The sequence below is a fragment of the Saccopteryx bilineata genome, chromosome 7, assembly GCF_036850765.1.
Source record: "Saccopteryx bilineata isolate mSacBil1 chromosome 7, mSacBil1_pri_phased_curated, whole genome shotgun sequence".
Classification (NCBI taxonomy): Eukaryota; Metazoa; Chordata; class Mammalia; order Chiroptera; family Emballonuridae; genus Saccopteryx; species Saccopteryx bilineata.
In genome coordinates, this window is record NC_089496.1 from 48093334 (window position 1) to 48118579 (window position 25246).

The 25246-nt window shown below is 44.0% G+C and overlaps 1 protein-coding gene across 15 annotated transcripts in view; it reads right to left on the reverse strand.

Annotated features, from left to right (window-relative positions):
• The window catches only part of PDE1C (phosphodiesterase 1C), a 458978-nt gene that overhangs the window by 17970 nt on the left and 415762 nt on the right, over positions 1–25246 (reverse strand). For 13 of the 15 annotated variants that reach the window (XM_066238369.1, XM_066238368.1, XM_066238367.1 and 10 more), the window contains one exon: positions 22995–23072. In XM_066238369.1, the coding sequence (XP_066094466.1) occupies positions 22995–23072 (78 nt within the window). Of the gene's footprint in view, positions 1–7257; positions 9334–22994; positions 23073–25246 lie in introns of those variants that run through there. The other 2 variants (XR_010726522.1, XM_066238374.1) reach the window with 2 other exon arrangements.

A 25246-nucleotide genomic window follows, 5' to 3' on the forward strand; every position in this document is an offset into this window, starting at 1 on the left:
GCCACGGTCTGCTTAGGGCGGTGGAATGGCTGTGAGTGCGGAGGGCTTCCAACCTGCTGGTGCTTCCCGAAGAGCCGTCTGCCAGCCGTACACAAGTCAAAATGGCATAGGCCAGGGGTCCCCAAACTTTTTACACAGGGGGCCAGTTCACTGTCCCTCAGACCATTGGAGGGCCGGACTATAAAAAAAAAACTATGAACAAATCCCTATGCACACTGCACATATCTTATTTTAAAGTAAAAAAACAAAACGGGAACAAATATAACATTTAAAATAAAGAACAAGTAAATTTTAATCAACAAACTGACCAGTATTTCAATGGGAACTATGCTCCTCTCACTGACCACCAATGAAAGAGGTGCCCCTTCCTGAAGTGCGGTGGGGGCCGGATAAATGGCCTCAGGGGGCCGCATGTGGCCCACGGGCCGTAGTTTGGGGACCCCTGGCATAGGCAGTCGTGAGGAGTGTTTTTCCTCCATGATTAAACCACCATCGATTCTATCCTTGCTTTTGTGTGATGTGATCTCTATCAGCACAGAGGACAAGGATCAAAACCACAAGGGCTATTCAGACATGCGACATTGTGTGCGGCTTAAAGATGGCTGTTCTGATATTTGAGTGTGTTTTGGAATTGGGCATAAGAAGGAGAGGTCTGAAAAAATATTCACAGTATAATTCTGACCCAGTAATGGTACATCTAAGAATTTTTTTCCAGTGGAGATATTCAGAAAGTCGATAAAGCCTTATGTACAAAGAGCTCCATTGTGACGCATGCTATTTACAACTGTCAGAAATGACAGTGCCTAACGTAATTGTCCAAAAGAGAGGTGGTTAATTAAACTGTGCTAGAGTCACAAAACAAAATATTATGTTGCTATTGAAATTACATTAATAAAGAGGTTTGTTTTTGTTTTTTTTAATGAGACAGTGCTAACAAGCTAATGTTATATGGAGAAAAATATCATAATACAAAATTAACTATACTGTACTATATGGGCTTGATTGTGTAAAACTGCATAGCAAAAGACCATAAGGAAATACTGTAAAGATCTGACAGTGAATTAGCTTTGGATGGAGTAATACAACTGATTTTAGTTTTATCATACTTCTTGATATTTTTCAAAACAAGTAGTGTTTTTTCTTTCGGAAAGAAAATATTTTTATTCATTTTAGATAAGGGAGAGAGAGAGAAGGTGGAGGAGCAGGAAGCATCAACTCCCACATGTGCCTTGACCCAGCAAGCCCAGGGTTTCAGACTGGCAACCTCAGTATTCCAGGTTGACGCTTTATCCACTGCACCACCACAGGTCAGGCAACAAAAAACTGTAAAAACGTATCTTAATGCATGGTAAGCACAGCTGCTTTGAGGGAACATCACAATCCCATTTGTCAGAGTAACAATCCAGTCAACAGGGTCAACCCATGTCGCCCAGAGAGGGTAGTATTTGTGTAATACACACCATCACCACTAGGGGTCTCCCTATCAGTGGTGGTCTGAAGGAGGCAAGCCGGTCAGTTTGTAAACCACTTGTGTGCCCATAAGCACAGGTAAGGTTCTTTCCCTACTCAGACTCCTTATTTCACAGGTAGACTTTTCAAGAAAAGGAGCAAGAAAAAAAAAAAGTCTGGAATTCAAAAACTAGCATGGGAGAACTATAAAATCATAATATCATGGCACTCAGAAGAAAGGTGAACATATGGAAGCCAGCCTAATTCCATGAATGCTGACATTTCTTATGCCTCTAAGGAGCTTCTGATAACCCATTCACCTCACAAAAGATCATATGAGACGTGCATGATACACTGTGTATATATACACAGCGTGTGCACCAGAGCACTCGGTACCTGGGTATTACATAGTGTTTGGAGGAATACGAATGAGAAGGATTATTAAGTTTGTACAGCCTCATATCTGGGATGGGACATAGAGAACAATGAGAAACATTAAAAGAACAAGCAGCCTTTTCATTTTTCAAGTTCCAGTCGAGAGGTTAACTCATTGTTTTTATTTGGTAATCAGAAGAACATACAAGTACTTATTCATTACTGGTTGATGATGGGAAATTATACAACGAGGACCTGTCAGCCTCATCTGTGCAATAAAGATTTACAAGAAACACATCATTTATCGAGAGCTGTTTAGCATGCTCTGTTTTACACGAATCCCTATGATTTATTTTTGCATTTGGAGATGTAATGCTATGGCATCTGAATAGTTGGTTTCACTACAAACCAGCATCCTTGGGAACAAAACATTCTTCTTTAGAGTGGATGGCCACTCTCTTGCCCTTCGATATATAAATGCAAATTGCAACCTGCCTTTTATCTACTTGGAACATATTTCACGTCACGGAAGTGTGTTCCCTCACTGCCGTAAAATAGAGAGAAGTCCATGTCACCATCTTCCCTTTTGGAAGAGCATTCTGAGAACGCATCCAGAAATCCCTTCCTTCTTCCTCCAAAGAGCTATCCACTTGGCACGGCTGGAACGGAGGCCTGGGGTTTTGTTTCTGCCTGCCTCCCTCTTTTGGATCCTGTTAAGCATTCTGATACGAATCCAGACAGCTCCCACAAACCCAGCTGAACGCCAGCAAAACCCAAGGCTGAGGCGGTGAGCTGAGTCACCCACTCGCAGATGGCCAGTGCCTTTGTTAGGAGGGGGTACACCCCGATGCTGAGAGCCCAGAGAGGAGAAAACCCCGTAACAGCAAAAAACCTTGCTGTCCACAGAGGAAGATAACATTACATCAGCCTCGAAGTGACTCACCTTGCTTTGGGCCACCGAGTTCCCATGGGGGTTTCCCTTTTCCTGCTTCCTTTTCCCCATCTGTCCCCTCCTCCTGGTCTACTCCTCCCTCCCCTTGTCAGCCAACGTGCCTTCATGTGGATTACACCCAACAAGATGTGTTTGTTTCTTTCCCCACCTCCTTGTGTTCCCCTGTGCAAATCAATACCGCAAGCAGAATGGCTTGCCTGGCCAGGGGCAAAAGAAGGGATTTGCCTAAAGGTATAAGCATGAGAAGAGAAGAAGGGAGAAAGGAAAGAAAGGCTATGAAAAAAAGAGAGAGGACTCTTAAATTAGGTGAGGGGAGCGATCTGGCTATCCAAAGGGCGCCTGAGCTGATAAAATCCTAACCGAGCTCTACAAATGAAAATAGCAAATATTTTTTAAAAATCTTTTTTTTTTTACAGCATATAAAACCGTTATAAAAATATCATCAAAGCCAGAAAAAAAAAAAGGAAAATGTATACTCTACAGTTCTACCTCAAGAATCAGTTACTGGACAATACCTGTGGTCTTTACTATATAGATCTATGTCTTCCGGTGTGTGACTACATGTCTGAGCCATCACACATATACCTAGAGGCCAAGGACACTAGTACCTGAATCCCTACCCCAAGACAGATCATGGCAGAGAAGCAAAGACTATACAACAATGTGCCACTGCAAAGCTGTTGGTTTTCATGGGCTTTATTTAAATGCGTCATCCTGCACCACAACATGAACGAGAATCACCCCTGCAGGTGCAGAAGCCAGCTCCCAGGGAGACACACGGGTGAGGTTCAGGAATGGTTGGCTGACGCTGACAAGGCGGAGAGCCTCCACAAGGACGCTGGCCCGCCTGCTGCGGCCCGCATTTACCCACGGAGACGGTGAGGTCTCCCCTGGGGAGACTGAGTCAGTGCACTCTGAATGAGCAGAAGGGACCTTTGCTTCTCCTGGTTCCTCGTCAAGGTTGGGTCCAAGTTCATCCAGGGAAGCCAGCCTTTGCTAGTGTTCAATTCATCTCCACTTGGGCACAGACGCCAGACACAAATGTAAATTCATTCCCAACACATCTGCTGATATTTTAAAGAAAAACGAACGAGGCTGGGGGGTAGGGGACAGCATTCGTTAAATAACCAGAAATTAATAGCGTTTAAGTTGACTTTCACGAACGTTTCAGTCCAGGCTTCCCACGGCACCCCACTCGTTTTACGTAAAAACAGTACGTTCTTTCAAGGAAAGCAATTCTTGCTCATTGCCGACTTTCCGGGCGGCGCATCCGGTCTTGTAAAAATGTCCAATGGGAACGTCCGGAGGAGCACTCCCAGTTTTCTCACCTCCCGGGACCCGAATTCACTTATCAGATGAACTCTGTCCAATGTCCTAGCTGGCTGTTTTCATCCTAATTCGAGAGTCTCCTCTGTGCCCATCAGCGTCTCTGATGAGGAGAAACCTGGGCGACTGAAACCTGAACTTGGCAGCTCATGTGCCTCTTGGTTCTCGAGGGAACAGTTCACCGAAATAGTGTGTTGATCAGTACAATTTTTTCCATTAAGTTCATTTTCTGAGTGATAATAGGGCCTTGGATCATGCATCGGTGTTGATGAATGACAAGCATTACTTTCCACTTACTCACACGTAAAATCCAATATCACATCGTAATTGCAACATGCTGTTCTTTAGTGACCAGCCTGGCCGTGGTTCAGTGCTGGACCGACCACAACACTGGCCAAGCAAAACTGGGCAGCAGCGTCCCCCACGCTGCACAGAGAGAACCTCCTCCTCGTTCCAACAGAGTCCATTTGGGGCTTTCAAATGTTTCAACCTGAATGATAAGTAATCCTCTGGTATTTCAGAAAGACTGGTTTGGAAGAGCATTTTCAGGTAAATCCTGTTTTATTTTGTTGTTTTTCTTAAATCCAAAGGTCATGGAACAGTTTGTGTGTGTGTGTGTGTGTGTGTGTGTGTGTGTGTGTGTGTGTGTGTGTGTTTTAAAATCTTTTTATAAACTTGCCTCTGACAATTTTCCCCAAATGACCTGTAATTTTCCACCCCGGACAGAAAGCTACTTGTGTCACGAGGGTATATTCGCACATACTGAGAACACAAGCGTTGAGTGACATGCTGGGCATACGGAAGATGCTGGATACATTTTCAGGTCTATGTACTCTTAGTTTGCGCTCACAAGTAGACAGTGGGATTCCGCTGGACCATGTGCCCCCTGAAGGCTGGGTGCCCGGCGTTGTGGTGAACCCACGGCAGTTCCTGGTGGAAACTCTGGGGATCTTGGGATTAGAATGAAGTTTCCAATTGGAAAAAAATATGTTCCTGGATTCCCTACGTCCCTTTAATTGGGACATAATTCTATACACATAGGCTTTAATCTCAGACTCTTCTCTATCTATCAGAAAAAGATATTTCTACTTCTTTTCTTTTGTTTTCCCCCATATTCCATGAGGAATGTTAAGAAGTAGTTCTTATCATGTAAGTAGGTCTCTGATCAAATGTTAAGAATAGGAGAAAATATATATATTATTATCTATCTAAAGAAAGGTGATCCACGGCAGAAGTGATACAAAAAGACCAGTGTCTTTACTCCCAAAATATGAATCGCTGAGTTAGTCTCCGTCCCTTCGTCCACTCTTTACTTTATATTTCTCGCATTAACTAAACGCATGGCTCCAGGTGGGACATGCAGTATCATGGCTTTAATTTTGCAAATGAAGTGAATAGGTGCACTAGATGATTCTCTGGCTCAGCAATCTTTAGATACTGTTTTTTTTTTTTTTTTTTTTTTTTTTTATTTATTTTTTTTCCATTTTTCTGAAGCTGGAAACAGGGAGAGACAGTCAGACAGACTCCCGCATGCGCCCGACCGGGATCCACCCGGCACGCCCACCAGGGGCGACGCTCTGCCCACCAGGGGGCGATGCTCTGCCCATCCTGGGCGTCGCCATGTTGCGACCAGAGCCACTCTAGCGCCTGGGGCAGAGGCCACAGAGCCATCCCCAGCGCCCGGGCCATCTTTGCTCCAATGGAGCCTTGGCTGCGGGAGGGGACGAGAGAGACAGAGAGGAAAGCGCGGCGGAGGGGTGGAGAAGCAAATGGGCGCTTCTCCTGTGTGCCCTGGCCGGGAATCGAACCCAGGTCCTCCGCACGCTAGGCCGACGCTCTACCGCTGAGCCAACCGGCCAGGGCCCAGATACTGTTTTATTAAGTATATACCAGGCCCTTATTGGGATCCTGTCAGATATTTTCAAATAAGTCTTTAAAAGCTCCAAGAATGATGGACGGTGGATGACAATCTGTTAGAATTGAATGCGTTAGAAACAGGCCCTGGCCGGTTGGCTCAGTGGTAGAGCGTCGGCCTGGTGTGCAGGAGTCCAGGGTTTGATTCCTGGCCAGGGCGCACAGGAGAAACGCCCATCTGCTTCTCCACCCCTCCCCCTCTCCTTCCTCTCTGTCTCTCTCTTCCCCTCCCACAGCCAAGGCTCCATTGGAGCAAAGTTGGCCCGGGCGCTGGGGATGGCTCTATGGCCTCTGCCTCAGGTGCTAGAATGGCTCTGGTCGTGACAGAGCGACGCCCCAGATGGGCAGAGCATTGCCCCCTGGTGGGCGTGCCGGGTGGATCCCGGTTGGGCGCATGTGGGAGTCTGTCTGACTGCCTCCCTGTTTCCAACTTCAGAAAAATACAAAAAAAAAAAAAAAAAAAAGAAAAGAAGTGAGTCGATAAGCTATTTAGTAGGGCTCACAACCCAAAGAAGGTTGTTGTGGGGGTAGAGGGGAAATGGAATGAACCCCACCCCTACCCCCGCCAGCCATCATGGTGGGTCATGACATCCCTGAAACAGACCACACTGACAAAAGTTTAATGTAGAGCTGTTTGGTGAAATGGGAACCCAAACTCCACTTGTCCCTCTCCACCCAGGGACGTGTAGGACTGGGTTTGTCTGTAGTGGGACTGTCCTACTGCCTTCCCCACACACCAGGCACTTCTTAATTCCAGGGTGTAAGCCCCTGCCTTCTCTGTGACAGTGTGACACAGAATAAGAGGCCACAGCTCGAGCCATGGGAGAACCTGTGTCCCATATCATGGCTCACCTTGGAGGAAGGCGTTTCAAGAGAACACAAAGACCACAGAAAGTGAGCCAGAGCTTTGGGAATACTTCCTCCAGTCAACATTTGACTCGGAATCATAAAATTCATGTTTATCAGCTCCAGTATCAATTCATAGCATAAAAACACATAATTTTGTGTTTTTAAAAAATAGATCCTTTTGCTTTTTCACTCAGTGTCCTTTCAAAACTTTTTTTTAAGAATCTGAAAGTAAAGGCTCCATGAGCTTTCGTTTTTCCACACCGAGAAGTTCAAGCGGTTCTTTCCGTTCCGAATGGACTTCTGTCCCCGCTCCTTTTCAGCTCATTCAGGACGTAAAGCAAATGGAAAACATTTTCATTCTTATTGGTGCTAGAAAAAGATGGCTATATTCCTGTGTCTTTTTTTTTTTCTTTTACAAATAATGTTCAGTCTTACTTGTTCGCGTATAAAAGGGAAACTGTAGGCTCTCTCTTTTGAATGGTTTTTGCTAAGCCCTGCGTACAAAAATACAGACTAGAAATAAGGTTCAAGGTTCAGGTTCCAAGGTCAAGAACACACGGGACGTATTCCATCTCTACGCCACATCAGACCCCCTCCAAGAGCACAGTTTGCAAACTGATGTCCCATGGCTGGAATGCACCTCACAGGCAAGTTTTCTTTGACCGGTACAGTGTTCATAAATTTCTGAATCAGTGGCAAATCTTTCAAAGTTCGGAGACGGTTCTTATAAAGCCTTCGTTATTAATCTAGGACCCTGCTTCCTACACAGCACTAATCCTGTAACTGACCTGCCCCTCCCCCACCCGAGACAGGGCCCTCTCATTCCTCACCAGCCCTGCTGTTCCTTACTACCTCCCTGACGCCTGGCCCATGCTGACCGGCTCTTTATCACAACAATTCTGATCGCTGTGACTTGCTCTGCTCGTTGACTTGACCTGCTGTGCCCGATTTGAATTTGTGACCGCACTATCTGCCGTGGTCACTATTAAGAAGGCAAGGGGACACTGCAGAAAAATGTGCGTGACTCCCAGGCAAAATGCAGAGCTGCCCCTGTTGCAAAGTCCGTCCCCAACAGCGCAGCATTCTAAACGCCAGAGCGCTTCCCATCTTTCTGCCGGGGAACGTCGCCGCCACGCAGAGACGCTGCAGACGGCATCCACAAGCTCCTTATTCCCGTCGGAAAAAATACCAACATTTTGCCTGAGTAATGAGAAGAGTTTTTAAATGTTTGTTCTTGTGCTTTTTAAAAGGAGAAATTAAATGTGCTGGGGCGGGGAGATACACTTAGGTCTCCCATGGCGCTCTCTCTTCCTGCTCCTAATCCCACTCCTCCCCGCCCCTCGCGAGCCTCCCAGGGAAGGGACTCACACACTCCTGTGTGAACCACAACCACGTTTTAAGAATCAGTTCCATCCAAGTCACACAGCATTTAGACCCACAAAATTACTTCACTAGCACTCCACTGGGTCTCCATTCTGACCTGGTTTCCAGGGTTTGCATCTTTAGTTTCTTTCCTGGGCTACACCTGCTATTCTTATTTTTATTTGTGCTATCAGTCGTCTCCTATGATGATTAAAATAAGAACTACCTGCCACATCTCCCTGATACACACGCCCTCCAACACTTCCCGGAACAGAAAGCAGAGTGATTTAAGTCAGAGCACAGATATTAAAAGAAGAGGGCCCCCCAAGGCCACCCAGTGAGAACGCTGGGTCTCCCGCCTGAGCAACGTGGTCACCAGCTGACAACATTCACGTTCACCTGACTGAATGCGCAGATACACTAAGCATCCGATAAAGATTGCTACAGAAAAACAATCTTTTTTTTTTTTTATAAAACAAAAAGAATTTTGTATTATACAAATGAAAAGCATCGGAACAGGTTTTAAGTCTGAAGGGAATCGGGTGAAGAAAGCACGTCCCTGACTCAGGGAATGAACCACCATTGACGGACGGGAGCCCGCGCATGCGCCGCCACCTGCTGCCCGAGCAACACTCACGACACTGAAAGAAACGGCGTTGACAGTAACAGACTGGCCGTCGCGGTGTATGTGTGGCTGATTCAGGCCTTTCTCAGCATATCCGGGATGTCCATCCCCATCCGGCCGGACAGGTGCCTTGAAAGCCAGGGCACTAGCAAAGGATTTGGAAGAAGTCCCTTCGTGTTGGGGTTCTGTTTATGCAAAACCTGAAGTTGTTTTGCTTGCTCGGGGACTTCGACACCTGAAGTTGTTTTGCCGAGTCCTAAGACCCCAAAGCAGCTCCCAGACGCCTCTCCCGGGAGGAGCTGCACGGGAGAAGCCCCGTGCGGGGCTCGTGTTTGAGAGCTGCACAGCGTCCCCAGGGGTGGGTCTTGGCAGAAGAAGGAGGAGAAGGAGAATGGAGCTCAGCTAAAAGGACGGGAGATACTGGCAGCCTCTCTCAGTGTCTCTGAGGTCTGGTTTTGGGGGGTTTTTTACTCTTCTGAATCTGAAAAAAGAAAAAGAAAAAGAAAAGTGTCAATGCTGCCTCTCCCCCCACCCACTCTCCACCCTCTGGGTCTGAGGAGAAGAAAATCTGAGGGGTAAAAAGAAAGGGGGTGGGGTGGGGGATCCAGTCAACATTTTAGCACTAGTGACGGCTGTCTCCCTGTAACACAATCACTCTATTCATGACGGGAGAGTGTCACTGCGGAAGGTTAAACACTGGCCACATCTGAAACCCTAACAATGGCTTGACTCTAGGTCATCAAACATCGGGTTCATGTGGTACAGATATGAAGACACTTTATTCTGCAATTGAACGACAGTGACAGCCTAGTCCATTTGTGCCAGAGGTCAGAAATCAGATTCATCTAGCCCCCACAATTTCAATACCAAAGTGATGTTTGATTTTTTTTTTCAGCCTAATACTCAAGCTCCAAGAAGTCAGCTGACTTGGCCAAGTCCCAGAAACTCAACCACAGCTGCCTGCCTATAGAGCTTTCTACCAAAACAACAAAATGACACAGTAAGCAACAGAAAGAATGGCAAAAAGCCAAACAGAGAAAGAGAGAGAAAACCAGAGAAGAATAAATGTGAGGAAACCAAACCCCGTTTTAAATGTCTAGTAGAATTTCTGTGGGGCTTACAGGTGGGTCCTGGTTTCGTTCTGTTTTTAATAATGAGGAAACACTAAATACAAACACACACGTATTATTTTAGAGATAGTTGTGCGGATTTATCCAGGCACAGATTTCACTGTTCTGGGTCATAAACGCAAGATAGCTATTTTAAATGGCAATCACCGAACCCTCAAAGATATGACTGCATGCTTTCTCCCTGCCCTACACAATAGAGGATCTGAATATAGTGGGATTATTCTCAGTTAATCTCATTGCCTCTAACAAATGTCACAGCCCTACTAAGATGGATTGATGGATAGATGGGATAGATAGATAAAATTTATGGGACTATAACTTCTTGAAACCTACCTGTCATCATCTCCTAAAATTTACATATTTCATCCAAACATGCAGAAGGAGAACAGTACAAAGGATGGCAGTTCTCGGGTCCAATCCTGCGCCTTTTCTTTGTGATTCCTTTTGATTCATGGCACAGGTGGTATCACTGAGAATAATGATGATGTCAAACTTATATTCTCTAATTTTTCTGTCTTCTCTCTCCTTTTATATAGCATGGTCTTTCTTTTTAACCTTAAAATACGTGAATACCCAGCAATTCCACTTCTGAAGTGGAACTGATCTGAAGAAACCCAAAACACTAAATCAAAAGACATATATCCATATGTTCATTGTAGTGTTGCTTACAATAGTCAAGACATGGAAGCAACTTAGGTGTCCATCAGTAGATGAGTGGATAAAGAAGTGCGTATAGACAGCCATAAACAAAGAATGTAATGCTGCCATCTACAGCAACATGCATGGAGCTAGGGGGTATTGTGCTGAGTGAAATAAGTCAGACAGAGAAAGACAAACGCCAGATGATTTCCCTTATACATATGTGGAATCTAAAAAAAACAAAACAAAATAAACGTAAGCAGAACAGAAAGAGATTCACAGATAAGAGAACATTTTGACAGTTGTCAGACAGGAGGAGGATTAGGGGGCTGGGTGGAAAAGGTGAAGGGATTAAGAAGTATAAATTGGTAGTTACAGAGCAGTCATGGGGATGCAAAGTACAGCCCAAGGAAACAGTCTATAACAGTGGTAGTCAACCTGGTCCCTACCGCCCCCTAGTGGACTTTCCAGCTTTCATGGTGGGTGGTAGCGGAGCAACCAAAGTATAAATAAAAAGATAGATTTAACTACAGTAAGTTGTTTTATAAAGATTTATTCTGCCAAACTTAGCGAAAATCCGACATAAAGTACTTGGTAAGAAATTATTATTATATGCTTTAACTTGCTGTAACTCTGCTTTATAAATTTTATCAAGTTACTTCCATACTTTATAAATCACCATTACTGTGGAACCAGTGGGCGGTTAGAAAATTTTACTACTAACAGAGATACAAAAGTGGGCGGTAGGTATAAAAAGGTTGATTACCCCTGGTCTATAACATTGTAAGTATGGTATTGGACAGGTACTAGAGTTATTGGGGTGATCATTTTGTAAGTTATTTCAATGTCTAATCCCTGGGTTGTACACCTAAAACTAATACAATATTGTATATCAATTATAATAAAAAATTTTTTTTAACTTATTAATATATGTGAATAACTGTGTCTATACTTCTGTCCTGCACCGCCCAAGGTATTTATTTTAATGCGACTACTCTCTGTATTGAACACCAAGTACATTAACACCCAAGGAAACAACTGAAACCCTCAACTTTCCACGCGCCCAAGGCCTAAGCCACCCCTTCAAGGTCAGCCCCTACCCCTCCTCTGGTTCAAGTGAGGGAGAGTTGTCTCCACACAAGAGTTTCGTTTCTGATCAACCTTTGAATCTGCTATTTTGGGAGCCAACGAGAAGCCAGAGACCGCAGGGACTCAAGGACTCATGAAGTCCTTCAGAGAAAGTTATATGAAGCTGGGATTTCAGACTTGAAGCATTCTGACTGCGCTCTTCAGGACTTACTCAATTTTATTAGTTCAGGAGAAGCAATAAAAGATTCAAAATGAATGAAATTAAAAACATTTTTTATTTCCTCATGTTTTTCACTGTAGCTCTAGGGTAGAGAATAAAAATGGTATGCATCATCAAGGACTGATACTTATAAAATACAGATGTCACCCCACGGAGACCAGGCAGAATGCTAATACAGTGAGGAAGCTTCGATACTCGCTTGCTATTGCACTTTTTAATTGATTGATTAAAAAAAATACGTTTTCTCATCCTCTATGTGATGTTGCATTTTTAAGAGCTCTACTGGCACACGGGTGTCTAGAAGACAAATAGCATTGACAAGGGAGACATCACTAGCTCCTGGCTTTGGTACATATTTCAAAGGCAGCTGTTATTTTAAAGAAATTTTCATAAGAACTTTTCTTTCGATAAATGTCTTGTTACTTGTGTTTCTCTGATCCCTTGCATAGAATATGACAAATATATATTTTTTTTCTAGGGGGAAAAACAGACAAAAATATTTTTTTTTCTAGGAGGGAAACATTTAGCTCATAATTGCTAAGAAGTTGCTTTTAATCCTGAACATCAGTTTTAAGGGAAAAGAAATAATTTTCCCCAGTTTTTCCAAAAGTGTAATCCTCTCTGTCACACCGGTTCCTTTAAAAAATACCATGGTACATTAAGAGTGTAACAAAATGTCTAGAAGATTGAATGAAACAATGAAAGCTATATACCCGTAATTGCGACGGGAAAGTTAAAGAGATTAATTTTGTCATTAAGAAAGAGTAGATAATATACTTTTATTTGACATTTCTTCTATGTAGTCATTTGGTAAGAGACTGGAGTCTAAACAGCTCTGTAAAAAGCAAGAATAGACTTTATAAGTCTTCTTTAGTATAACACAATTCAATCTTTTTAAAACTCACCAATCTTACACTGTACTATACACACATACATATGTGTATATATGTGTGTGTGTTTGTATATTTAATTTCAGCTGCTGCTTTAATACCACAAATGTGAATTTCAGTGATACAAAGAGCTACAAGAGAATAACAGAAGTTGCATATCATCTTGTTCCTTCAATATCCACCATAAGGACATCTATTATATACCTTCCTTGAAAAGCACTGAGCCTAAACCTACATAAAAGATGCACTGGTCTGAAACAAACGTTTGTAACAAAAAGATGTTTGTAACTGCTCTGATCCACTGTGACTCACAAACGCTACAACCACTTGTAAGTAACAGGATTTGTACTTCTATGCTCTCAAAAGTCTAGGCCTGTGGCAAAAGGAACAAGGAGATATTTTTGAGTTCATGCATTTGATTATTTTCCACCCACATATCATGAATTGGTTAAATTTTCCCCCAAATCCATCCCTCCCCCCCCCCCCCAAAAAAAACCATTCTGTTGGGCTTCAGCATGGCTGCACTCACAATAACTCTGATTGTTGGGTCAACCAACAGCACAGCTTCTGAAATTATCTAGAAAATGAAACTGAAGTATGTCAACCAGAATTTTTAAGTAGCAAAACCTTTTAGGATCTAGTGAGTGAGGTCTTACGCAGACGCACGAGAACATAGAACATCTAAAAGGGATACTGCGATTCTCTCGGCCATTTCCTGTTCACTGTTTTCCTTTGACAGAGGCATCCAATGGGAGATTTAGACACCTGGGCTTTCAAGCTACTTGAGAAAATAAGACTGTAAAATGTTTGAAAAACAAATATTTTATGACTTTTCTTGTTAAACCACCATGTCGTCTGTGCTCCATATGGATTTAAGTAAATGGGTCACAGGAGCTTGCCTGGACAAACAGATGAGGGAATTGTGATATCAACCAGAATATGTGCGGTCATGATGGCTTATCTTAATTGGGACCCCGGGCACTCCAGATGTTTGGTCCCTGATCCCTTGTAGACAATAACCCAAAAGGGTGCTGCTGGATTCTAACGTTGAGGGACAATTCCTCTATTAAGGAAATAGGCTTACTTTTGATTGATACAAAGAAGATTATAATAAGGTATCTTCTTAGATACCTTAAGAAATAATGTGTCCTCTGGGAGGAAAACAAATAAAAACAAAACAAAGGATGGGATTGACTATCTGTAGAAATTACTTCAATGAAGCAGATGTTGACTTCAGGGACATGAAGGAGAGGTACACAGTTAAGCACTGAAGTTTCACAGATTTAGTTTTTAAAGTAAATTAGGAATGATTCGAGTTATTTTTATAGTAGCTCTGTTTGGGGTGTGAGAGGCAGGAGCAGAGAAACAGGATTCCCAGTGTTCTCCACCCTCGGCCCATTTTGCTCTCCACTGTTCATAATCTGGGCATATCCCTTCAGGGGGGGCATCAAGCTTATGAAAATCAGGTAGGCTGGGGGGTGGGAGGGACACGAGAAAGGAACAGTTTGAGGTCGTCTGCCTTAAAAACAAGTAAGTTTCTTCAAGGTTCAAGCCCAGAAATGCAATCAAAGTTGACTAAGAAAAGTGAACAAGAATGATAATCCACTGCAATATATGAACGTTATCTGATGGCGGAATGTGTGACCCAAAAGGAGACAGGAAGAGAGATGCCACAGAAGAGGGTGTCTTGTACTCAGAACAGAGGGTATACAGTCCCTATCCGTCCTTCTTGGCAGGTCTATCCCAGCAGTAGAGACGAATGTAGCAGGATAACTCTACCTCGAACGAACAGTTCACCAACTAACTCCCCTTACATTCTCCGCTCGCCAAGCAACCTTGACTTGATACGATTTGACTTCCCAGGTAGGTTTTCCTTCAGGAGAAAGAAACCACTGACTGGCCAGTTGACTTTCAACAGCACAGCCATGCACAGCTCATGAATATTCATTTTCATGTCAAGTTTTCTGCAACATAATCAACTCTCTGTTTACCATCAATATGGAATTTCTCTGCCTGCCAGTGTGTAGAGAGCCCTTCTGGCTAGTCAGCCACCTCTCTATATATGATCACATATGCACTGAATGCTCCCAGATGAAGAACAAGACGAAGAACCACAAGTTGGATTTCACTTCAAAATGCCTGTCGAGAATTCTTAAGGTTCTATAACCCAGGGGTAGTCAACCTGGTCCCTACCGCCCAACAGTGGGCATTCCAGCTTTCATGGTGGGTGGTAACAGAGCAACCAAAGTATAAATAAAAAGATAGATTTAACTATAGTAAGTTGTTTTATAAAGATTTGTTCTGCCAAACTTAGTGAAAATCCGACATAAAGTACTTGGTAAGTAATTATTATTATATGCTTTCACTTACTGTAACTCTGCTTTATAAATTTTATAAAGTAAAGTTACTTCCCTACTTTATAAATCACCATTACTGTGGAACTGGTGGGCGGTTAGAAAATGTTACTACTAACAGAGATACAGAAGTGGGTGGTCGGTATAAAAAGGTTGACTACCATTACCTCTTCTAGTCCCATCCTGACTTATGGGTAGCTTCTACAACAACAGCTGGGGTGCATGTCTGAACAAAGACGGTCATTAAGACCGCTGTCCTCTGAGACTTGTGAACCCAGTGTGTTCCGACTAAAATCATATTGACAGCTGGTTACAATTAAATCAATCTTTCAAAAATTGAGGGAAAATATTAAATGAATAAGCAATGCCCAGTAACATCTCCATGTCTATACAGGATTAGCTCAAATATGCATGTGTTGAAGATGAATGGGTGTGTTCAAGTGTTTCTATGGTTCCGCATGGACCAATACACAGCCAGCAACAGCTGCAAGTGATAACGAGAAACCCTGGAGATAGAAACACCATCGATTGGAACAGTGAGGTGATAAAAGGAGGCATCAACTACAAGCCAAGGTTCTGATGGGTCTGAACTGGACAGTTCTTTATTCTCGTGTATGAAGACAGGTGTCTATGTAGCTACGGAAACTGGTGATGGCCTCAAAGATGCGTGCCTCCTGAATAATGGAAAGTGTGTGTTCACTGCTTCTCACATCTCCAGACCTGAACCTAAGTCAGGAACGGTCTCCGCTGTACAGACAGATGTGCGCCTCAGTTGTCCTGCAGCTGCTGTTCGGGGGCTTCCCCCCGGCCTCCAGGACCCTCCACGCCCCATCTCCCTCTCACCACCAAACCCACTGCAGAGTGGGTCCCGATGTCCTGCCCCTGAGGCTAACAACAAAGCCTTCTCAGTTTGAGTTAAAAATAAGAATGGTATCTTTTATAACTCAAGTATAAAGGTGCAGACCACATCCTTCCACTGTGGTTTTTATTAGCAACTTGTCACGTCATTATATAGAATGAAAGACATCTAAAAAAAAAAAAAACCCTCCAAGTCATTCACCCCATTTATTCATTCCATTTCAAACTAACCTGGGAGGGGACTGGCTAGAGAAGGAACACAGGAAACACATTCATTTCTTTCGGTGACTCTTGTGAGCCCTGCAGCAATCAACGTCATGAGCTATATCAGTCTTGTGAAGAATCAGATCACAGGCAAACTCCTCTAAAATGTACACAACGAACGTTTAAATCACAATTAGCTGTTCTACCCCGACTAACAAGGACATTGGCTCTACTGCCTCTTCCATTTTTCCTGCACTGAGACCCTCAAGCGGAGAACAGAAGCAAACAGAAATATCCGGGAACAGAGGTTGTAAGGAAAGCCATGTCCTGATTGAGGACAGGCTCCGACCAGCTTGTGTGACGGGTGTTGAGAGGATTAGGTGTATGTCATGTACAAGCGTAAAGCCTTCTCCCGCCTGGAAGCTTTGCTCTGTTTCGTTTTCTCTCCATATGGTTTTTTAATTTGGCTTTTAATTTGCATTTCCCCAATGATTTCCACGATCTTTTAATGTGCTTTTGTGCTAGCTGTGTATTTTCTCTGGTGAGATAATTGTTTAAATCGCTTGCATCTTTTTACTTGAGTTGTCGGTTTTCTTATTACTGAAGGCTGGGATTGATGTGTATCCTGAATATAAGAAGAAATCAAATGTTCTTTTGAAACTTTATTCTCCCTCCGTCTGTGGGTTGTTTTGTTTTGTTTTTTTTTCACTCTCTTAAATATGCTTTGAAAGTTATAGAAGTTTTCCATTTTTATAAAGCATTATTTATCAATTTATGCTTTAATGGTTTGTATTTCTGTTGTCACCCAAAGGAAATCCCTGCCTACCCCGAGATCACAAAGAGTTTCTCCTGTGTTCTTAACCAAAAGTTTTATAATTTTACATTTTAAATTTAGGGTTGATGTTCCATTTTATGATCATTTTCAGTTTTAATCTATTGCATGATCAGTTTTAAGTTCATGTTTGTATATGATGAGAAGTAGAGATAGTTCATCATTTGCATATGGACATCCATCCAGTTGTCCCATTGCCATTTGCTGGTGACTTTCCTTTCTCCACAGAATGTCCTTTGTCAAAAATAAGATGTCCACTTACATGTGGATCTACTCCTGGACTCTCCATGGACCCATCTGTCTCTCTTGATTGCTACAGCTTTATAAGTCTTGAAATTTGGCCAACTTTTCCCTTCATCTTACAAGTTGCTTTGTCTATGGTGAGTGCTTTGCATTTTCATATAACTTTTACAATCAGCTTGTCCATTTCTACTAAAAAAAAGTCCTGGTAGGATTTTAGCTGGGATTACATGGAATCCCTAGATCAATTTAAAGAGAATTTAACCAATCCTTTAAGAGACACAAACAGTAGTTGTCTCCTTCCTATCCCCGTTAATGTAGTCAAGCAAAGTTAAGGGTAAGTCCATATTTCAGGGCAACTATACAAATTCTGCCAGGTTTAAGAAGCTAGGCGGTTTCAAATATGACTAAAAGAACCCCACTGAAACGAATTCACTCTTGCGGTCCCCACAAATCTCCCAGTGACACTGTAAAAGTTGAGGTTCGGGCCCTGGCCGGTTGGCTCAGCAGTAGAGCGTCGGCCTGGCCTGTGGGGGACCCGGGTTCGATTCCCGGCCAGGGCACACAGGAGAAGCACCCATTTGCTTCTTCACCCCTCCCCCTCTCCTTCCTCTCTGTCTCTCTCTTCCCCTCCCGCAGCCAAGGCTCCATTGGAGCAAAGATGGCCCGGTCGCTGGGGATGGCTCCTTGGCCTCTGCCCCAGGCGCTAGAGTGGCTCTGGTCGCGGCAGAGCGACGCCCCGGAGGGGCAGAGCATCACCCCCTGGTGGGCAGAGTGTCGCCCCCTGGTGGGCATGCCGGGTGGATCCCGGTCGGGCGCATGCGGGAGTCTGTCTGACTGTCTCTCCCCGTTTCCAGCTTCAGAAGAAAAAAAAAAAAAGTTGAGGCTCAAGAGAAGAATCTTGGCTCAGAAGCCCAGATCTCTGTGTGGGCACACTTATTCCTAAGAGTGAGCAAGGTATTTCAAGGTATTTCCAAAGGGCATCCATTCTTCTTTCTTAACTGAATTGACTGGGGTGACATGGGTTAATAAAACCACACTGGTGTGAAGTGTACAACTCTCCACCATATCATTTGCATACTGTATTGTATCCTCACCATCCAAGGTCAAGTCTCTTTCTGCCACCATTTATTCCCCCTTTCCCCCTGGTAATCACCATACTGTTGTCTGTGTCATTTTATTGTGGTTTTCTTTTTTTTTTTGCTTAATCCCTTCCCCTTTTTGACTTGGGGATGGCCCCAAGCCGCCCTCCCCTCTGATAGCTGTCAGTTTGTTTTACGTATCTATGAGTCTGTTTCTATTCTGTTTGTTTATTTTGTTCATTAGGTTCCACATATAAGTGAGAGCGTATGCTATTTGTCTTTCTCTGACTGGCTTCTCTTAGCAGAATGCTCTCCAGGTCCACCCAATGCTGTCACAAAAGATAAGACTTCCTTCCATTTTACAGCCAAGTACTATTCCATTATGTAAATGTACCACAGCTTTTTTATCCATTCACCTAGTGATGGGCACTTGGGCTGTTCCCAGATCTTGGCTATTGTGAACAATGCTGCAGTGAACATAAGGGTGCATGTATTTTTTCAAATTAGTGTTTCAGGGCTTTTTTGGATCTATTCCCAGAAGTGGAATTACTGGGTCATAAGGCAGTTTCATTTTTATTGTTTTGAGGAAACTCCACACTGCTTTCCGCAGTGGCTGCACCAGTCTGCGTTCCCACCAACAGAGCCCCAGGGTTCTCTCTTCTCCACATCCTCGCCAGCACTTGTTGTTTGTTGATTTATTGATGATAGTCATTCTGACAGCTGTGAGGTGGTAACTCACTGTGGTTTTAATTTGTGTTTCTCTGATGACTAATGATGCTGACCGTCTTTCTATATGTCCGTCGGCCACAGGCATGTCTGCTTTGGCAAAGTGTCTCTTCAGGTCATTTGCCCATTTTTTAATTGGACTGTTGGTTTTCTTGGTGTTGAGTTTTATAAATTCTTTATAAATTTTAGAAATTAACCCCTTTAACCCAATGTATCATTCATTTTGTTGAAGTCAGTTAGAAAACTGGTGCCGTAGAGCACCAAATAGTACCTCAGTGGCTCAACAGAGAAATACACAGCTGCAATGTGCTCACTATGCCAGGATGTGATTGTCTCTTCCAGTACACACCCCTTCCCTCTCTGTGTGCCTCTGCTCACCGGAGTGGGGGAACAGCCAACTCTGGTCTACTTTCCACTGAATTTCTTTCTAAATTCCTATCATGTTGAACTTCAAACCCCAGCGGGTTGGATCACCCTGGGCACTGAACTCTGCTTGGATACACCCTCTGACAAAATTATAGAGAGCTGGTCACCCTGGTTCCCAGGGGTTGGATCAGAGGTACGGCGTAAACACTGTTAAATTGACCCCCATGGTCATCACATGTAATAGGATCCACTAAAGTTCATGACGAACGTAAGAAATGTATTTGGTTGTTACTAGGTAGTTTTTAAAAATCAATATCTCTCTGCCTGACCTGTGGTGGCGCAGTGGATAAAGTGTCAACCTAGAATGCTGAGGTCGCTGGTTTGAAACCCTGGGCTTGCCCGGTCTAGACAAATATGGGAGTTGATGCTTCCTGCTCCTCCCCTCCTTCTCTCTCTCTCCCCTCTCTAAAATAAATAATTTTTTTTAAAAAAATCAATATATCTACTAACTAAAAATATTAAAAAGTAGACAGCTTTGATGACCAAAGGGGAAGAGGTACATGAGACTGATCAAATTCTTTGCTACTACATACCACCAAGAATCAGCTTTAGTCCTATTAAAGACTAAGACAGCACAAGTAACTAAAGTCTAATGGTCTTAGTACTGATGACACCAAAGCAGTGATATCATGTTAGTCCATCAATGGAATTAAAATACAAAGTGGTTCCTACCCAAGTCTGTGTGCAAACTGGAAAGCGTATGAACATACCAGACGCCACTGGAAGCAGTGGAAGACTAAAATTATTAAGGAAACGATGGCAGATGTTAGAAAGTTTCTTGTTTATTTACTACAACTGTTCATTGCCCCATGGAATCAAAAATCAGCTTATTAAACAATTAAGCCTTATACTTATTTGTATAATGGAACATAATACCTATTTTATCATCCTTATCCACAAAAAAAAAAAAAAAAAAGAAAAAGAAAAGAAAACTATGTAACTATTTTAAATACTTGGGGACAATTTGGTTAAAAGGGGCATGGGTAAAACAAAGATAATAAAATTCAATCCCATTGATTAATGTCACCTTGTTAAAATTAATTTTCTAAATAAAAAAATAAAATTCGATTCCAATGCCCACATGACAACAGATAGCAGATATTTATAGCACAATATAAAAATGTAACAAAATTCAAGACTCCATGTTAAAGACCTGAGATTTGGTTTATTCTGGGCTTTATGCTGTAGGAATTCAGACGGGCCAAGTCACGGGTAACAGGATGAGTCGGGTTTTCCAGGAGATGTGTTTAGAGTGAACACCATTCTCCTCTAACTATACATTTTCTGCTTTGTGTTACCTTGACTGGGATCTACTGATATCTGGCAAAAAGCCTCTGGCACGTGAACAACTTTACCCCTACCAGAGTCCGGTAAGAGACTGTCATTTGAACTCCACAATCTCCACAATCATTCAAGGACAGAATGTTTAATAGGTAAGCGGTTTACATGTGCACAATTTGGCAAAAAAAAAATTGCACATGTGTGCTCTCCAGATATTCTATGACAAGACACCGGAAGTGAATTATTTGAATGATCTTAGAGTAAATTTTTGAGACTGATTTCCTGCATGTGAGCGTGTACGGGCAGTTGTACTCAAGTGTCCTCTTACTCCTCAACTGGGCTACCCAGCATTGGTTCGTCAATGGCGCTGTAACCAAACTATTCAAAGAAGAGCTTAGCATCCAGTACAGCGTCTCCAGGAGGTATGATTCCAAGAGCCTGGGACTCGAACTGAAATCCACTCCATGAATTTCAACTTGCATTTTTATTTTAATATCATGTACATGCGTAAGGGAGGAACTAGGAGTAAGCTTGTGCTACAATGGAAACAGAAGGTTTATGTAAAAAGCGAGAGTACCACCCTGGCCGGTTGGCTCAGCGGTAGAGTGTCGGCCTGGCGTTCGGGGGGCCCGGGTTCGATTCCCGGCCAGGGCACACAGGAGAAGCGCCCATTTGCTTCTCCACCCCCCCCCTTCCTCTCTGTCTCTCTCTTCCCCTCCTGCAGCCAAGGCTCCATTGGAGCAAAGATGGCCCGGGCGCTGGGGATGGCTCCTTGGCCTCTGCCCCAGGTGCTAGAGTGGCTCTGGTTGCGGCAGAGCGACGCCCCGGAGGGGCAGAGCATCACCCCCTGGTGGGCAGAGCATCGCCCCTGGTGGGCGTGCCGGATGGATCCCAGCCGGGCGCATGCGGGAGTCTGTCTGACTGTCTCTCCCCGTTTCCAGCTTCAGAAAAAAAAAAAAAAAAAAAAGCGAGAGTACCTTTCTCAATCTGATAGTTCAAAGTGTGGAAGGTAATATAATTTGAGCTTTCGGGGTTTAGCAAGAATGAGATGATCCCACTGAACACATTTCTGTGCTTCTTTTTACCACAGGTAATAACTCATTAAAGGTTAAAATAAAAGTGAAAACTGAAAACATGGAACATTTCCCATTTCTACTTCACACTTCACAATTAAGACTCACATTCTAACCTGATGAGGCAGGGGTGTCATGGATAGAGCGTTGGACTGGGACACGGAAGACCCAGGTTCGAAACCCCGAGGTCGCCAGCTTGAGTGCAGGCTCATCTGGTTTGAGCAAGGTCGCTGGCTCGAGCAAGGCATTACTCGGTCTGCTGTAGCCCCCCAGTCAAGGCACATACGAGAAAGCAATCAATGAACAACTAAGGTGCCACGAGGAAAAATCGATGCTTCACTTCCTATCTGTCTGTGTCTGTCCATATCTGTCCCTCTGTCACAAAAACAAAACAAAACAAACAAACAAACAAAACACCTCACATTCCAGCAGTTGGCGCAGTGGATAGAGCATCAGACTGGGACACAGACAACCCACGTTTGAAACACCGAGGTCACCAGCTTGAGTGCGGTCTCACCTGGTTTGAGCACAGGCTCACCAGCTTGAGCCCAAAGGTTGCTGGCTTGAAGCCCAAGATCATTGACTTGAGCCCAAAGTCACTGGCTTGAGCAAGGGGTCATTCACTCTGCTGGAGCCCCTGCCCTGGGTCAAGGCACATATCAGAAAGCAATCAATGAACAACTAAGGTGCTGCAATAAAGAATTGATGCTTCTCATCTCTCACTCTTCCTGTCTGACCCTCTTTCTCTCTCTGACTCTTTCTCTGTCTCTGTCAAAAATAAAAATAAAATAAGACTCACGTTCCATGCCTTGACAATCAGCAAGTCCAGAATTGACGTTTGCTAAAGCTTACAGTGAAAATGGCCGTGGAATACATTTGCGATGGAGAAAGCATGTTGGATGGGGAGAGAGACGCAACGATGATTTGTAAGTCACTGGAAAGGGGGTAACAGTACTCCTTAAATGCACTGAAGTGTTTTTTTCAGGGTGTGACATAAGAATATATTAACAATGACAATTTCATTTTTAGGTAAAATTCTAACCAGCTGGCATTAAATGGCACATTTACGGAAAAATGTAATGGGAATTATGCCCTTACCGTCTGTTTTCTTGGAGTCGTTTCTGACATTGGATTGATCCTTCTTGTCTGTCTTATTTTTACCATCTTCCAAGTCACCTGCAAGTAATAAACACGACAGAAAACAGATTATGTAGACACCTGAGGAGGAGGAGGTTATAAATATCTTTAAACCTGTCAAGGTAAAAAAAATAAATAAAAAAGAAAAAAGGTAACAGCGTAATTTCAGTCACGAGGGGGTACATGTCTGAGTGTCAATATCCTTTCAGCTGCAGATCAGGCGCTGGGTGTGAGCTTACGATCTGGAAACGAAGACTGCACGTTCCTGTTAAACAGGGTTGTACTTAAGTCCATGGCATTCATCCTTGAGGAAGGCAGTTCCCCTTCACTCTTAGGCTGCGGAGTGTGGGTTACATTTAAATTATATCAATTAATAGCTTTTTAACTTTTATCTGCACTAAATGATCTATCTGCTGAATGACAAACTCACCAAATGACTGGAGATGTTTTCCAAGTTTGAGTTTCTCCTCCACCGAGCCACCCTGCCACACGTCGGTCTGTCCGCCGTGTTGAGGGCGGGGACTGCCCCCCCCCCCCCCCGTGCTCTGCACACTGCCCCAGCCCCGCTCTGCCCCTAACCGGGCACATGGGCTCCGCCTGGCAGCTAAACTCTCCTCCTGTCTACCATAGCTCTGGCGTAAGCCATTTGTCTGACAGTTTTTGAACAAATGGCCAATAGATCTTCCTACGAAGTGACTTTACTTAAATCGACTTGTAAAGAACAGATGTAAAACGCGTATCATCTCCATTTTATGATTATGGAACCTAAAGCATAAATAAAGGAATTTTCCACAACAGACGCAGATGGGCCTGACGCTAGAGGCTGGGCTCTCCACTGCTGTATTCTGCAACTTCCCTAGGAAGCGCAAGCCACGGGTTTCAAGCTTCAGTTGATACCGTCGTTTCTAAATGCCTTTGGTCTTCCGATTTATAAATGGTTATTATCTAAGAATAATTCAAGACCGATTCTTGGTTCTGATACAGTCTACATAGTAAATACTTGTACTGAAATTTGACATAGCCTCAGCCAAGTGAGAAGTCAAGAAACTCTTCAAGTTTCCTCTTATTCTGAACTGTGAAATGGGATGTACTGGCTGGGGGGAGGGGGGGAGGGGGCGGGCAGTTGACTCCCGCCAGGGTGCAGGTGTGAGGAGTTCAAGCAAAGAATGTGGTCATCACCCTCGACCACCACCAATGGTCAAGGTAGATGGACTCCTCCAGGGGATCGTGAAACAGTCCACACACCGGCTCATCTCTGTTTCAAGGATGGCAAAACAGACTCGGGGATATTGAGCCTTGTTGTCCAACTAATTCCCAGCAGAACAGTGACCTTCCTTGACTAGATGAGCCTCCGTGGCCCTCCTGCACTGGAGGTGAGGCCTTCTGGGCCGCCCTGGCCTGGGGCCTTCCCCCCCGCTGCAGCCTGGCCAGGCTGCCTGCCCTGAGCCAGCAGGGGTGGTTCCACGAGCCCAATGCCCACCGGCAGCCCAAGGCAGCCCGCCTTCCCCCTCGGTCAGGGCTGGGGAGGCTGAGCGGGGAAGAGCCCCGATGGAGATCAAGCTCAGGAGACCCCCTGATTGCTGTCAGGGGCCCAAACCCTCAGAGCCCCACTCGGCCTGGACATATCTCGGGCAGCCACAGCGAAGGGGGCCGGGAAAGCGACACGCGCTTGTTTGATGATGTTCCTTGAACGGAACCCATTAGGTCATTTCCCACGGTTTGTATTTGGAGTAATGGCCGAGGTGAGCCGTTATTCAATAAGCAGGGGAAACAAAAGAGCCTTTCTGGGCAGTTATAAATCATTTTAATTAGGCTGCTGCAACACAGTCCCGAACCTCTATTAGCCTTTCTGATTAGTGCTCCAAATTGATCTCTTTTCCCACCTCCCATTTTACACCTAATTTTTAAGGGAAATGGTAGACTACTGCTTGCTTTGGGAGATTAACCCAGGCTCCTGCTTGATTTCTTTCAGGCTCCCCATAACCATCCACAGGATAAATTAACGCCCCCTTCTGCCCTTCCTGGGGATTTGTTTGTATACCCTGCCCCCCACCATGGAGTTTACAACCCTCTCTGCAACCAGCATGTTTGTGTTCATTGGTTTCCCTCTCTGATCAGACCCGGGGTTGGCAAACCACGGCCCGTGGGCCCAACCTGGCCTGCGTTCATATGGCCCACAAACTAGGAATGGTTTCTACATTTTTACATGGTGA